Genomic DNA, 12,503 nt, shown 5'->3' with positions numbered 1-12,503 from the left:
GCCCCTCTCTTCCACTGTGATGCTCAGAGACATCCAGAGGGACAGGATGGACAAGCTGCCTGTGGCACTCTGTACTCTGTTGAGAAATGTCAGTTCCTAGGAGGCTCAAGATGCTAAATATGGTAAGAAGCTTCTGGACTGGGATGACATGTCAGAATAAAAATAGTCCAAAGATGTGTAACTTTACTTCTAAGTAGACAGAAAAATAATAGCAATATTACACAGAACATGGTACAAGGTGCTCTATGTATATAATTTCTAATCATCATAAATTTCTGAGTAGATATCATTTTACCCAATGATATAGACGACACAATTGACGCCCAGAGAGGCAAAACCAGAATGAGCTAAGAAAGTGTACAACTGGAAGTCTTACAAGACCCGCTTTAAACGACAGGAACTGTTACAATACTGAAGTGGTTTTAAGTGTAAAGACTTGATTGGCCCAGGGAGAGTAAAGGGAGCCAGAGTGGGGACAGAGCAAGGGGAGCAGGGCCTCTTCACTGCCTGAATGGGGAGTCCCAGCCAGTCACCACCAATATGGTGCAGGTGACAATGCAGTGCATGGTCTATAAGATAGTTTAAAAGCTATAATAAAACTCATTAAAACTTGGTCTGTTTTTTACAGTCACCCCAGCCAGCTGTTCTAAACAATGTGATAAAACACTTTTTACCCTTTTCGGGGAGGTGGGGAAGAGAGACCTTCCCACTGCCCTCTTTCTCTCATATGTGCCTTGGGACCCCTTGCCGCTCCCCACTGAGCACTTAACAAGGGGGCTGGGGAAAGGGAGGAGTCTGGGAAGCCCTGAGAACAGAAGCACTCTAGCCTGTAGGGTCACCTGAGTGGATAGCAAAGGTGGGCCCCCAGGATGGACCCCACCTATTCCGGAGGAAGGAAGAGAGGCCTGGGGGGAATGTGGGGTGGACAGGCTGCTAGGATGCCCACTGGAAGACTCTTGAGTCCCAGTACAGTACTGCCAGTGTCACCTGGGGGCTGCCCTCCATGCCACCTGCAGGTTATAATCAATTGGCAAGCACACTGAATGACCAACTCCCAAGCCTGCCCCTCACCCTACCCCACATTCTATACTAAGGATCTGGAGATCAGATTCTCCTCTTGACTTCCCAGCAAGTGCTGCCCTGCCGAGGCTCCACTAGGCAAGACTTAACTCTGTGCTCTGCCCTATCCCTGGTCCAAGCGCTGGCCCTCACAGTGACCACCTCTCTCTCCTCTGCAGGAGCCAGGTCGAACCCACCAGGGATTCACCTAAGAATCAAGGTCCTGTAGCCACAGAGCCAGACAAGGATCAAGGTCCAGTGGGCCCAGGGCCTCTGAAAGATCAAGGTCCTGGGATCCAAGAGCCTTCAAAGGGCCAAGGCCCCATAGCCCCAGAGCCTCTGAAGGATCAAGCTCCTGTGGTCCCAGGGTCTCTGAAGGATCTCGGTCCCATAGTCCCTGCATCACTTAAGGATCAAGATCACATGGTCCCTGAGCCTTTAAAGAAAGAAGGTTCTGTGATCCCAGCACCAGTCAAGGACCAAGATTCCTTGGACCCCATGCCTCTAAAGAATCAAAGTCCTATGGTTCCAGCAAGAGTTGAAGATGAAGGTTCTGTGGTACCAGAGCTTCTGAAGGATCAAGGCCCCACGGCCTCTGCACCTGTCAAGGACCAAGGTCCCATGGTCCCTGAGCCTGTGGATCAAGGTCCCATGGTCCCAGCACCTGTCAAGGACCAAGGCCCCATGGTCCCAGCACCTGTCAAGGACCAAGGCCCCATGGTCCCAGCACCTGTCAAGGACCAAGGCCCCATGGTCCCTGAGCCCGTGGACCAAGGTCCCATGGTCCCAGCACCTGTCAAGGACCAAGGTCCCATGGTCCCTGAGCCTGTGGATCAAGGCCCCATGGTCCCAGCACCTGTCAAGGACCAAGGCCCCATGGTCCCTGAGCCTGTGGATCAAGGTCCCATGGTCCCAGCACCTGTCAAGGACCAAGGCCCCATGGTCCCAGCACCTGTCAAGGACCAAGGCCCCATGGTCCCAGCACCTGTCAAGGACCAAGGCCCCATGGTCCCTGAGCCTGTGGATCAAGGTCCCATCATCCCAGCACCTGTCAAGGACCAAGGCCCCATGGTCCCTGAGCCTATGGATCAAGGTCCCATCGTCCCAGCACCTGTCAAGGACCAAGGCCCCATGGTCCTAGCACCTGTCAAGGACCAAGGTCCTATGGTCCCAGAGCAACTGAAGGATCCAAGTGCCCTGGTCATAGAACCTATGAAGAAGGAAGGTTCTGTGCTATCTGAGTCTGTAGAGAAACAAGGGTTATTGGTCCCACAGCCAGTCAAAGATCAAGGGAGAGGGGTCTCAGAACTTCTGAAGGATCATGATTCTGTGATTGCAGCGCCTGTCAAGGATCAAGGCCCCGTGGTCCTGGAGCCTGTCAAGAGTCAAGTTCCTATAATCCCGGTGCCTCTGAAAGATCAAGATCCTCAGGTGCCACCACCAGCAAAGGACCAAGGTCCTGTGGTTCCTAAGCCTCTGAAGACTCAAGGTCTCAGGAGCCCTCAGCTGCCCACAGTCTCACCACCACCCCCAGTCATGATCCCAACTGTCCCCCATGCAGAATATGTTGATGGTTCCCCTTGACACTCACCCCTTGACATGCCAAAGAAGGAGCTGGAGGTGAAAGTGCTCCCTCTCAGGGGCAGCAAAGACACTTATTTAATCTGCATGAAACACGTATTGTATAGTCTTGCTGGAATCTAATAAAACTGGTCCCTCTGGCTCACCAGTGTCTCTCTGGCTTCATTTGAGTGTGTGTGTGTATGTGTACCATGCATACTGGAGAGCAGGCAAGCAGGGCTCTGCATTTATTCATTTGGGCGATCTGAGAAATCCCCCACTCCTGTGAGTTGTCAGCATTCAATGGGAGTGGGTGGGAGATGCTAGGATCCTGACAACCGGACCCCATTGTGAGGGTGTAGGCAGGACACACTTGTCTTTCCCCTTTATTCTCACACTCTGACCACATTTCACTTGTGACACCACAGGTAGAGGGTAGGACTTCTGCACATCAGGCAATTATCTACCACTAGCTGGGGATTCTATATTTAACTCAATTCTGATACTATCTACCTAGAGACAGCATTAGCTTCCACAGGTTAAGATCTCCATCCTACAAGACTGCCTCCTTGTCTCCCCAACTTCAGATGCCAATTGCAAGTCTCAGGCTATCCCTTGTACTTCTAACTGACTTGCTTTAATCAGGTTCCCACAACTCCCTGCTTGGGTTCAATAATTTGCTAGAATGGCTCACAGAACTCAGGGAAACATTTGTGTTTACTGGTTTATCCTAAAAGGATAAATAACACACCAAGGTGGAGAAAAGAATAGGGTAATGTATAGAGGAAGGGACATGCAACCTCCATGCCCTGGCCAGGCACACCACCCTCCCGGTACCTCCAGCAACCTGGAAGATTTTCAAACCTCAAACTTTGGGGATTTTTATGAAGACTTCATCATACTGGCATAATCGAACATTAATTCCATCTCCAGCCCCTCTCCCCTTCCCAGCAGATGGAAGGCGGGGCTGAAAATTCCAAGCTTCTAATTGTGACTGGGTGTTTCTGGTGACCAGCTTCCATCCCGAAGCTATCCAGGAGACCACCAAGAGTCTCCTCATTAAAACAAAAGACATTCCTGGACTTCCCTGGTGGTCCAGTAGTTAAGAATCTGCCTGACAAAACAGGGGATGTAGGTTCGATCCCTGGTTTGGGAAAATTCCACGTGCCAAGCGGCAACTAAGCCTGTACGCCACAACTACTGAGCCCATGCTCTAGAGTCCATGTTCCGCAACAAGAAAAGCCACTGCAATAAGACACCCACATACCACAACTAGAGAATAGCCCTCACTTGCCACAACTAGGGAAAGCTCGTGCACAACAATGGAGACCCAGTGCCATCAATAAATAAACAAATTTAAATTTTTTTTAACAAAATAAAACAAAAGACACCTATCACCTAGGAAATTCCAAGAGTTTTAAGAGCTCTGTGCTAGGAACTGGGGGCAGAGACCAACACATATATTTTCTATTATTTCACAGGTCAAGTACCATGAAAGCCTAGGTACCAAACAGGGGTCAAACCACAGCAGGCTGAGCCCTGGATTGTTCAGAGCAGAAGCCTACAGAGGAAAATGGAAGCAGGGGCCCAGCTGACCCAGGTTAATTCTGGATGACAATCGTTTGCCAAGGGTCCTGAAGATCATCCAGAGGTCATGCTTCTTGAGAAAACTAGGCCTCCGATCAGAAGAGTACCAGGACACTCATGAAGCAGAACCTAGCATCTGCTAGTCCTCACTCAGTATCCAGGACAGCTCAGCCAGGACTTCTCAAACAGTGCAGTTTGACTTGGCCTTAGCACCCACTTTGTGCCTCGCTCCGTGCTGCGCATGAGGTCACAGTGGTAAAGAAATCCCGCTTAGGACGATAAAAGGTGGTGTCAGATGAGGCCCTAGGTCAACTAAAGGCCTGACTTTGAGAGGAGAGTGAAGGAAAAATCTCTAGCTTCTCAGAGAAAGTAGCCATGAAGTACAGACAGCAGCAGTAGGAAGGGATATCGTGGATGTGGCCAGGGCAGGGGTGGGTGGGCAGGGTTGGCCCTCCCTGGAAGTCCTTGAATGAAAGAAGCCTGATTTGCATGAGGGATTGACCAAGGAGTGTAGCAGGCCTCTGGGGCAGACAACTGAGAGCAGGCAGGGGTGACCAGTTTTCTGAAGCCCAGGACCTCAGGGGGAAGTCAGGTGGCAGGGAGTCAGTCCTGTAGGCTGTGAATGTATCACCGGAAAAAAGGCTGGGGGGCTGCTGGAGGCTAAAACTCAGCCTTGCCCATAGATGCTTCCTGCTAGAATCCCACTGGGGTAAATTACAGTAGCCTCCCCTTTAAAACCCAAAGCCCTGGGACTTCCCTGGTCGTCAAGTGGTTAATAATCTGCTTTCTAATGCAGGGGATATGGGTTTGACCCCTGGTCAGGGAACTAAGATCCCATATGGCACAGGGCAACAAAGCCAGTGCCTTCTAGAGCCTGCATGCCATAATGAAAGATCCTACCTGCCATAACAAAGACCCGATGCAGCCAAATAAATGAATATTTTTAAAATAAATAAAAAGGAACCAAAGTCCTCAGGGGCCTGGGACCCTTGGGGAAGCCGCAACTGTCGCCCCCACCAAAGCTGGCTCCCAAGGAACACTCCTAGCCCTTTAAGACTTTTGAGACCCATTATAGACATTAACCCCTTTAAAGGTCTCTTCTTTTTTTTCTTTTTGGTTGCATCCTACAGCTTGTGGGATCTTAGTGTCATGATCCAACCCACATCCCCATGCATTGAGTCTTAACCACTGGACCACCAGGGAAATCCCAAAGGGCTCTTATTCAAAGGAGCGCAGGTTGGTTCTTACAGAGAAATCACAGGAAGTACTGATGATTTCCTAATGGTCCAATTTTCTAAGCAACTGGCCCCAAGCCTGTCTCCTCACTCTATTCCTAATAGCACCAGGGTTTTCTGCCCCCACTAGCCACTTCTATAAACACACACATACACACCGATTATGAAGCTTCTTCCTGGCCTATCACAAGTTTGCTGCTATGTGAATTATAATAGGGCCCTGCCAACAGGAAAAGGGCACACTGAGGCTAAAGCAGTATTGTGTATCCGCACCGCCACCCCCTCCTTTCAGCTCTCCCTCTGACCCACACACCCCGTTCCAAGCCACACACATTTCCGTGGGCCAGGCAGATGGTGCTGTCTCAGAGAGGGCAACATCTCACCCAGGGAAGATGTCCAGAAAGCCATGGGCTACCAGGGCTCCCCCTCTGAAGTGAGAGCTGCCTGGAAACAAGGTCTGGATGTCAGCCCCCCATGGGCCCCCGCTAAGTTTCCTCAGGGATAGTGTCAGAATGGAAAGAGAAGTGGACCCAGCCTGAGGCTCTGGTGACTTGTTAAAGGCAGGAAGAGAAAGGCACAAAGGAAGCTGAGGAAGCGCTCGTCCAAAGCTGTGTGGAGAAACCAGGGCCTGTGGTGCCAGGAGTGATTCAATACGGAGAATGATGCCCAGCGTCAAAAGCTGAGGGAGGGAGTGCAACTCAGTCGAAAGGTGAGGGACAGGAAGCTGTGGGATTTGGCAGCTTCCACTTAGGAGCAGGTCGACCTCCAGTCCAGCGCCAGCCACCTGTTTCCTCATCTGTAGAACGGTCACGATGATAAGAAGAAATCCTGAGGCAGAAAACCTCCAGCCCAGGGTTGAGCTGCAGGCCGCCGCCTCACCTGCATCACGCCCAGCTCTCCACTGCATTAGAAGAAGGCCTAGTGAGAGAGGTTGTCGGCTCAAGGCCCCCGTTCTGGGCTGGGGCGGGGAGAGGCGGGAAATTAACTAGAGGTTCTTAGCTCTTCTCAGATGCAGACTTCCTCCTTGACCTCGTTCTTCCCAGGGGCAGCCATTTCCCAGCCCCTCCCCTGCACGCACCGTCCCCACCCCTCTCTCTCCCTCCCCTCCGCTGCCTGGCGAATCCAGACTAAGGACCCGGACTGGCCGCAGCCAGCAACCCCGCCCACATAGACGCGGCTGTCTGAGAAAGGGCGGCGCCGCTGCTTTGGAAGCCTGCAAGGATCCGCGACTGAGCCCGAAGATGCTCAGTCTCCGCCCAAGAGTCTCGAACCTGGCTCCAGGCACCGAATTTAGGGATCGGACGTGGACCCAGGGCTGCAAACCCTAAGCTCGCACCCCCAGCCCCAGTTCCAGTTGCCAGAACTTCGGGGCGCGGGTCTGGCCCTTGATAAGACAAGGCCAGGGAGAAGGCTGGCTAGGGAATCCTGGGGACCCGCGGACGCGCGCCACCCGAAGGCGGGTCCGGGGGGCCCTTTAGGAACTGGGCTGAGGCCTCGCTGGGGCCCCTGGTGGCTGATCTGAGGAAAGACTGAGATTTAACTCCTCTCACGCTGTGATCCCCGCCCTCAACACCTGGGGGTGCGAGGGCGGGTACCGCCCGGGCACATTTTTGGCATTTTCGGGTAGCAAGAAGACGGCGCCTGCGGATTCGGGGCAGATCACAGGCCCGAGTCCTATTGCAGCAGCACCTTCCACAGTCTTTGTCGCGGCGAGGATGGACATCTAGAGGAAGGGGATGGGGAATGCACCCCAGTCTCAGTCCGAAACCTGGGGGGTAAATTGCATCCATTTCCAGCCTCTGCTTCCAGTCTGCCACTAAGACCTATGCCCTCTGCCAGCTAAATAAATAATGAATCTGCCCTCTTTTTTCTATCTCTATGGCCACCCCCTCTTACCTCACACATACCACAGTTTGTAATTCTGTATGTGAATTACCTGATGGCACTCAGGATGTAAGAAACGAGGAATTTTCTTATTTTGACAAATCAAATTAAATCTAGTTGAGGCTCCTCCTCTCCCTGCCAGGGTAGGCAGGAGCTCTAATCTCAGTCACTTTCCTGAAGCCTCCCCCTGTCCGTAGGCCATCCTGAGAAGACACATGATGGTTGTCATGGTGGCGGCCCCAACCCAGCTAGAGGGGCACTGGGGACCCCATGCCCCCTGAGCCATGCTTGGCTGGGGAGCTCCCTAAGCCTGCCCAGGTTGTGTGGTGTTAACATCGTTCGCCAGACATTCCTGCCACCACCCACATCTAAGCCCATCCCTTAGTGGCCCCATAATCCAGACACCCAGCTCCCCGCCCTTTCTAAACACCCCTGTTCCCAAGACAGGCCATTCTCAAAACCTACACTTTTACCCCCTGTCCATCCAGGCTCATGCAGTTTAACATCCTCCATGGACTTAGAACTAATTCTTGGGGGGCAAGGGCTGCGCCATTGTGTATTCTCACTTGCAACATATGAACATTCCAGTTTCTCCTCATTCTTGTCAACACTTGTTATTGTCAATCTTTTTTATTATAACAGTGATTTCTTTGCCTATTCCAGAATCTTCCAGTCTTTCTTATACACCCAATAGATATGTGTGTTGAGCAGATGAATAGGAAAACAGGAAATGGCAGGTTTAAGCATAAGGATGAACTCAGGCTGGTACATGTTGTGTGGGACAAGCTTTTGAGACAAGGAGAGGTATCTCAGGGACTTCTGGATATTGTAGTCTCAGTCTGGGACAGGAGTCTGAGATGAAGGCAGAGATGGGGATCTCATTAAAATGTGGGCTTCGCTAGCCCTGGGAAGTTATGTGAGGCCATGAGAAAGGCTGCGTTTACGCAGGGGGAGTGTGGAAAGTGAGGGAAAGGTCCAAGACAGAGTTTGGGGAAGCACCAACATTTCAGGGGTAGGAGAGGAAGGAGGCTCTGAGCAGAGCATGCCACAGAGCAGCAGCAAGGTCAGAGGAGAACTAGAAAAGATTCACCTTGGAGAAAGCATCAAGGGAGAATAAGTCAACAGGATCAGAGACATGAGTGCTTCCCTATGAGACAGATTACTGAAAACATCCATTGAACAAAATGGGTAAACTGTCAACACTGCTGAAGTTGAAACTGTCAATACTATTGAAGTTTTGTGATGGATACCTGGAAGTTCATTACACTATCCTCTCAACTTCCATGCACATTTGAAATTGTCCATATTTCCAAAGTGATTTTTTAAATTATCCATTGAACTAACAATAAGGAAATTACTGGTGAACTTGGCAATTGCATAGTCTCTGGAGGGAGAAGAAACCCAATTCCAGTAACAGGATTTTCTCATACCTGACTCAGGACTCACTGGTATTCCAGTAAGCAATCACTGGGCACATACACCCCAAGTATTCTTGGGAAAAGAGAAGATTCTGTGTGACAGTCAGTAATTTTTCATAGCTGTTGGTACCTCCACACAGGGACTTTTTTCTCAGCAGGCCCAGCAGCCAGCCAGGAGCTCTTCCTCAAAAGGAGGAAAATTGTTTACCAAGGAGTGCCTGGCTTTGCTCCTGACTCCTAGACACTCCATTGCGGCTCTTTTCTCGGGGTTTGCCACAAGCTGACTTCATCCCCATCTGCTGCAAACACATGAATCACTTTGCATTGGCTGAGTCATCAAGGCTATGAGAAAGAGCTGCCTGCCCTTCAGCCTGGACACCTTTTTGGACTTCTTTTGCTCTGGGCTCCACTTGAAGCTGGCAGCCTTACTGGTTACTCTGTAAATGAATCAGAGCAGCACTCCAAAATGTGACATACATTGCCACCAAAATACATGGAAACCCAGCAGGTATGCTTCTTTCTTACTACTACTAGTAAGCAGAAAGCACAGCAAGTTCCTTTTACTTTGCAGGATGTGATAATTAATGTCATATGTTAACTCTACTGGGCCACTGGGTGCCAAGATATTTGGTCAAACATTATTCCAGGTGTGTTTGTAAGGAATGAGATTAACATTAGACTTATAGATGGAATAAAGCAGATTGCCCTTCCCAGTATGGGTGGATCTCATCTAATCTGTTGAAATAGAACAAAGGACTGAGTAAGGCAGCATTTGCTCTCTGCCCGGCTATCTTCAAGCTGGGAACATCGGTCTTCTCCTACCTTCAGACTGTAACTAACCATCACCTCTCCTGCTTTTCAGGCCTTCAAACTTGAACTGAAACTATACCACTAGGACTCCTAGCTCTCCAGCTTACAGACAGAAGATCATGGGACTTCCCAGCTTCAATAATCCAGTGAGCCAATTCCTTATAACACATCTCTTTGTATCTCTCTATCTCTATATACACATATTGATAGTTGTATCTTCTATTCATTTTGTTTCTCTGAAGAACCCCAACTAGTATCTCTTTCCTAGCATGATCCAGAGCACTGAACACCCAGAAACTTCACTCAGGTGGCAGGCCCCTAATGGGATTCATCTCCCATTATCAGCACATTTTTTAATCTTGAAGTACCTGCTACTTTAACTCTCTGAATCCTAGGAACATGATGTCATCAATGTAATAGACATTCTGTGTCTGTATTATGGAAGGATGATCAGGTTACATTGTAACAGAGAATCAGAGACTTGAGGAGTTTCAAGACAAGATGAGAAAGCTGTATTGCTGCCCCTGCCAAGAAAAATAAAGCTGCTTCTGGTATTTTCTATAGAGGAAGAGAAAAAAAAAATTCTTTTTCAAATAAATAGTCTCATATTAAGTTACAAAAATATGTATATTTGCTCCCATAAAAAGACTACACCCATTCATTCTTTAAAAAAAAAAAAAAAAAGACTGCACCTAAAATGGGAGCTGCTGGAATCATTATTTGGAATCATCTGAGTAAACTTATGGTAATTCCCTGTTCATCCTCCAAGACCTATGCCTTCTGCACAGACTGAAGAAGTAAGTTAAGCAAGATGCAATAGAAGCCAGCTTGCATTTCTCAAGTCTTTGATGAGGGCACAAATTTCTGTAATTTTCCTGGATTTGCACCATTACTTTGGGTTATTGATCAGTAAGAAGAAAAAGTTCTGGAAGCTTCCACTTGGCCCTTTCTACCATAATGGCCCTTATCACAGGTCTACAGGTGCATGTATGCTCTAAATTTCACTTATACTCCCTGAAACTAAAAATGCAATTGCAGGATGAGTCCAGGCACCATGCTTGGACTTAAGTCAAAATGCCAGTTGTCACCTGACACATGTGAACCTCTACACAGTGGTTTTCTGTGTTCTTAGGAATTAGCATTAGATAGACTCAAGTTCTGCTAATCCCTGAAAGGTCTGTGTATTTTCCTTTCACAGAGCACAGTTCTCTGGCAAATGGTCTAGGACCCTTTGTGGAAGGTAGGCTAAAAGGAAGATTTACAGTAGGTATCTGGGGTTCTATTGAAGGACTCACTCTGAGGGTACTGGTCTCTCTTCCTTTCAAGGGGCTTGGCTGTTCTCTTTCATAATGGATCAAATCAGATTTTTGCTAGCAGGACTGGAGGGTTTTGTCTGTGGTTTTGCTTTGTTGTTTCTGTTACACAGATTGAGGAGGACTTAGAGGCTGCCTGTCTATTCCCTTTGGTCTTATTTGGCCCTTAAATGGTTAGTCTTTGCTAAAGACATTTGCGGGTTAGATCTTTCTGAGTATCACTTGGCATCTGCTATCCCAGGTGGCCAAGTGCTGCTGTGTGTGCTCTGCTCCCCTGGGATCCCATCATTTCCACTAAAATTATGGAGTCCGTTTCTGTGACAGTGTCTTTCACTAGCATCCCTAGCCTGCAGAGAAAAGTACTACATCATGTTCAAAGATTCTCCCCTCACTGACGTGTTTCTCCATGCCTTGGTGAAGGAAATTTCCTCCAGGCTGTCTAAGAGGAAGTTGGGACTGTGGAACTTGGCTTGGGGGTGGTATATGAGTGGGTCACACAGGGTAAATCCACATCAACATTGCTTCCTCCCTTAGCACTGGATTCCTTCCTCTATGTTAAAGCAAAGAATTCTGGCATTTCAATATCAAGCATAGACCTCAGCTGAATCCAGGTTTCTGTCAACCAACTAAGCAAATAATGAAAACCACTCCTAGGTGCTCAAACTAGCACACTGACTCTGGAATCTGAGGTAAACATACATTGATAGTCCATCCCAGTGGAAATTATGTTCCTCCGTCCAAGGACTAGCGCCCACAGACAATATCCCCACAAACATTATGCAGACTTTTGGGTGATATATTAATGAATTAGCAAAATCTTGCAATTCTTCTGATGTGGATGCTACTTCTTCCCTGATCTGACTCTGGAACTAGTCCCCTGAGGCAGGAAAGCATCTAAATCCAGTTATGGTACTAGAGACAATGGGGCTGGGACATGAAGAGGGTTGGCCACCCCTTGGGGAGTAGGTTGAAATCATGCCCATGATATTTTGGAGCTCCTTTCATCCAGAGGTAGAGTCTCTTCCTCACGCCTTGAATCCTGGCTGGCTTGGTGACTTGCTTTGACCAACAGAATGAGATGGAAGCAACATGATTGGAGCTGCAGAGCTCAGGCCTCAGAGGCTTAGCTCCTGCCTTCATCATCTGAGAATCCTGAGGCCACCACCATGCCAGGAAGATGGAGATGCAGGAGCACATGAGAGAGAAGCTCAGCGCCCGGCCATTCCGGCTGAGCCCAGCATCTAGTGGATGCAGTCACCAGAGCCAACCCAGACCAGACCAGTGGAATAACCACCCAGCCAACCCACAGAACTGTGAAAAAGAACGAATTGTCATTTTAAGCCACTAAGTGTGGAGTGGTTTGTTTTTCTGCAATAAACAACTAAAACACTTTGCAGGGTAACTTCCAAGACAAGGTCATTTCAAGGTCTTCAGGGAAGGCAGCTTGTGCAGCATGGGGATTTAGTGGAGCTAGGGGTGTTCTAAGTCATTCAAATCCTCCCATATGGCCTCTAATTCCCATCCTGAGATCAGTGCCCTAAATTTCACCCGAGATCTAGCAGTGACATGAATGCAACTGACAAACTGACAATGTAATTTGTTGACTGCAGCATCAAAGTTCCGTCTTGGTTAAGTTA

The 12,503-nt window shown here is 48.9% G+C and overlaps 1 protein-coding gene across 4 annotated transcripts in view; it reads left to right on the top strand.

Moving 5' to 3' along the window:
* The window catches only part of MAP6 (microtubule associated protein 6), an 80,238-nt gene extending 77,453 nt beyond the window's left edge, over positions 1-2,785 (top strand). The window contains exons 4-6 of one of the 4 annotated variants that reach the window (XM_043907529.1): positions 1,239-1,705; positions 2,027-2,089; positions 2,153-2,785. In XM_043907529.1, the coding sequence (XP_043763464.1) occupies positions 1,239-1,705; positions 2,027-2,089; positions 2,153-2,643 (1,021 nt within the window). In that variant the 3' untranslated portion in view covers positions 2,644-2,785. Of the gene's footprint in view, positions 1-1,238 lie in introns of all 4 variants that reach the window. The other 3 variants (XM_043907520.1, XM_043907512.1, XM_043907502.1) reach the window with 3 other exon arrangements.
* The last annotated feature ends 9,718 nt before the right edge of the window (positions 2,786-12,503 follow it).

The sequence above is a fragment of the Cervus elaphus genome, chromosome 1 (genome assembly GCF_910594005.1).
Source record: "Cervus elaphus chromosome 1, mCerEla1.1, whole genome shotgun sequence".
NCBI classification, from domain to species: Eukaryota; Metazoa; Chordata; class Mammalia; order Artiodactyla; family Cervidae; genus Cervus; species Cervus elaphus.
Note: the sequence above shows the minus strand (reverse complement) of the source record. Positions and strands in the feature narration are given on the sequence as shown.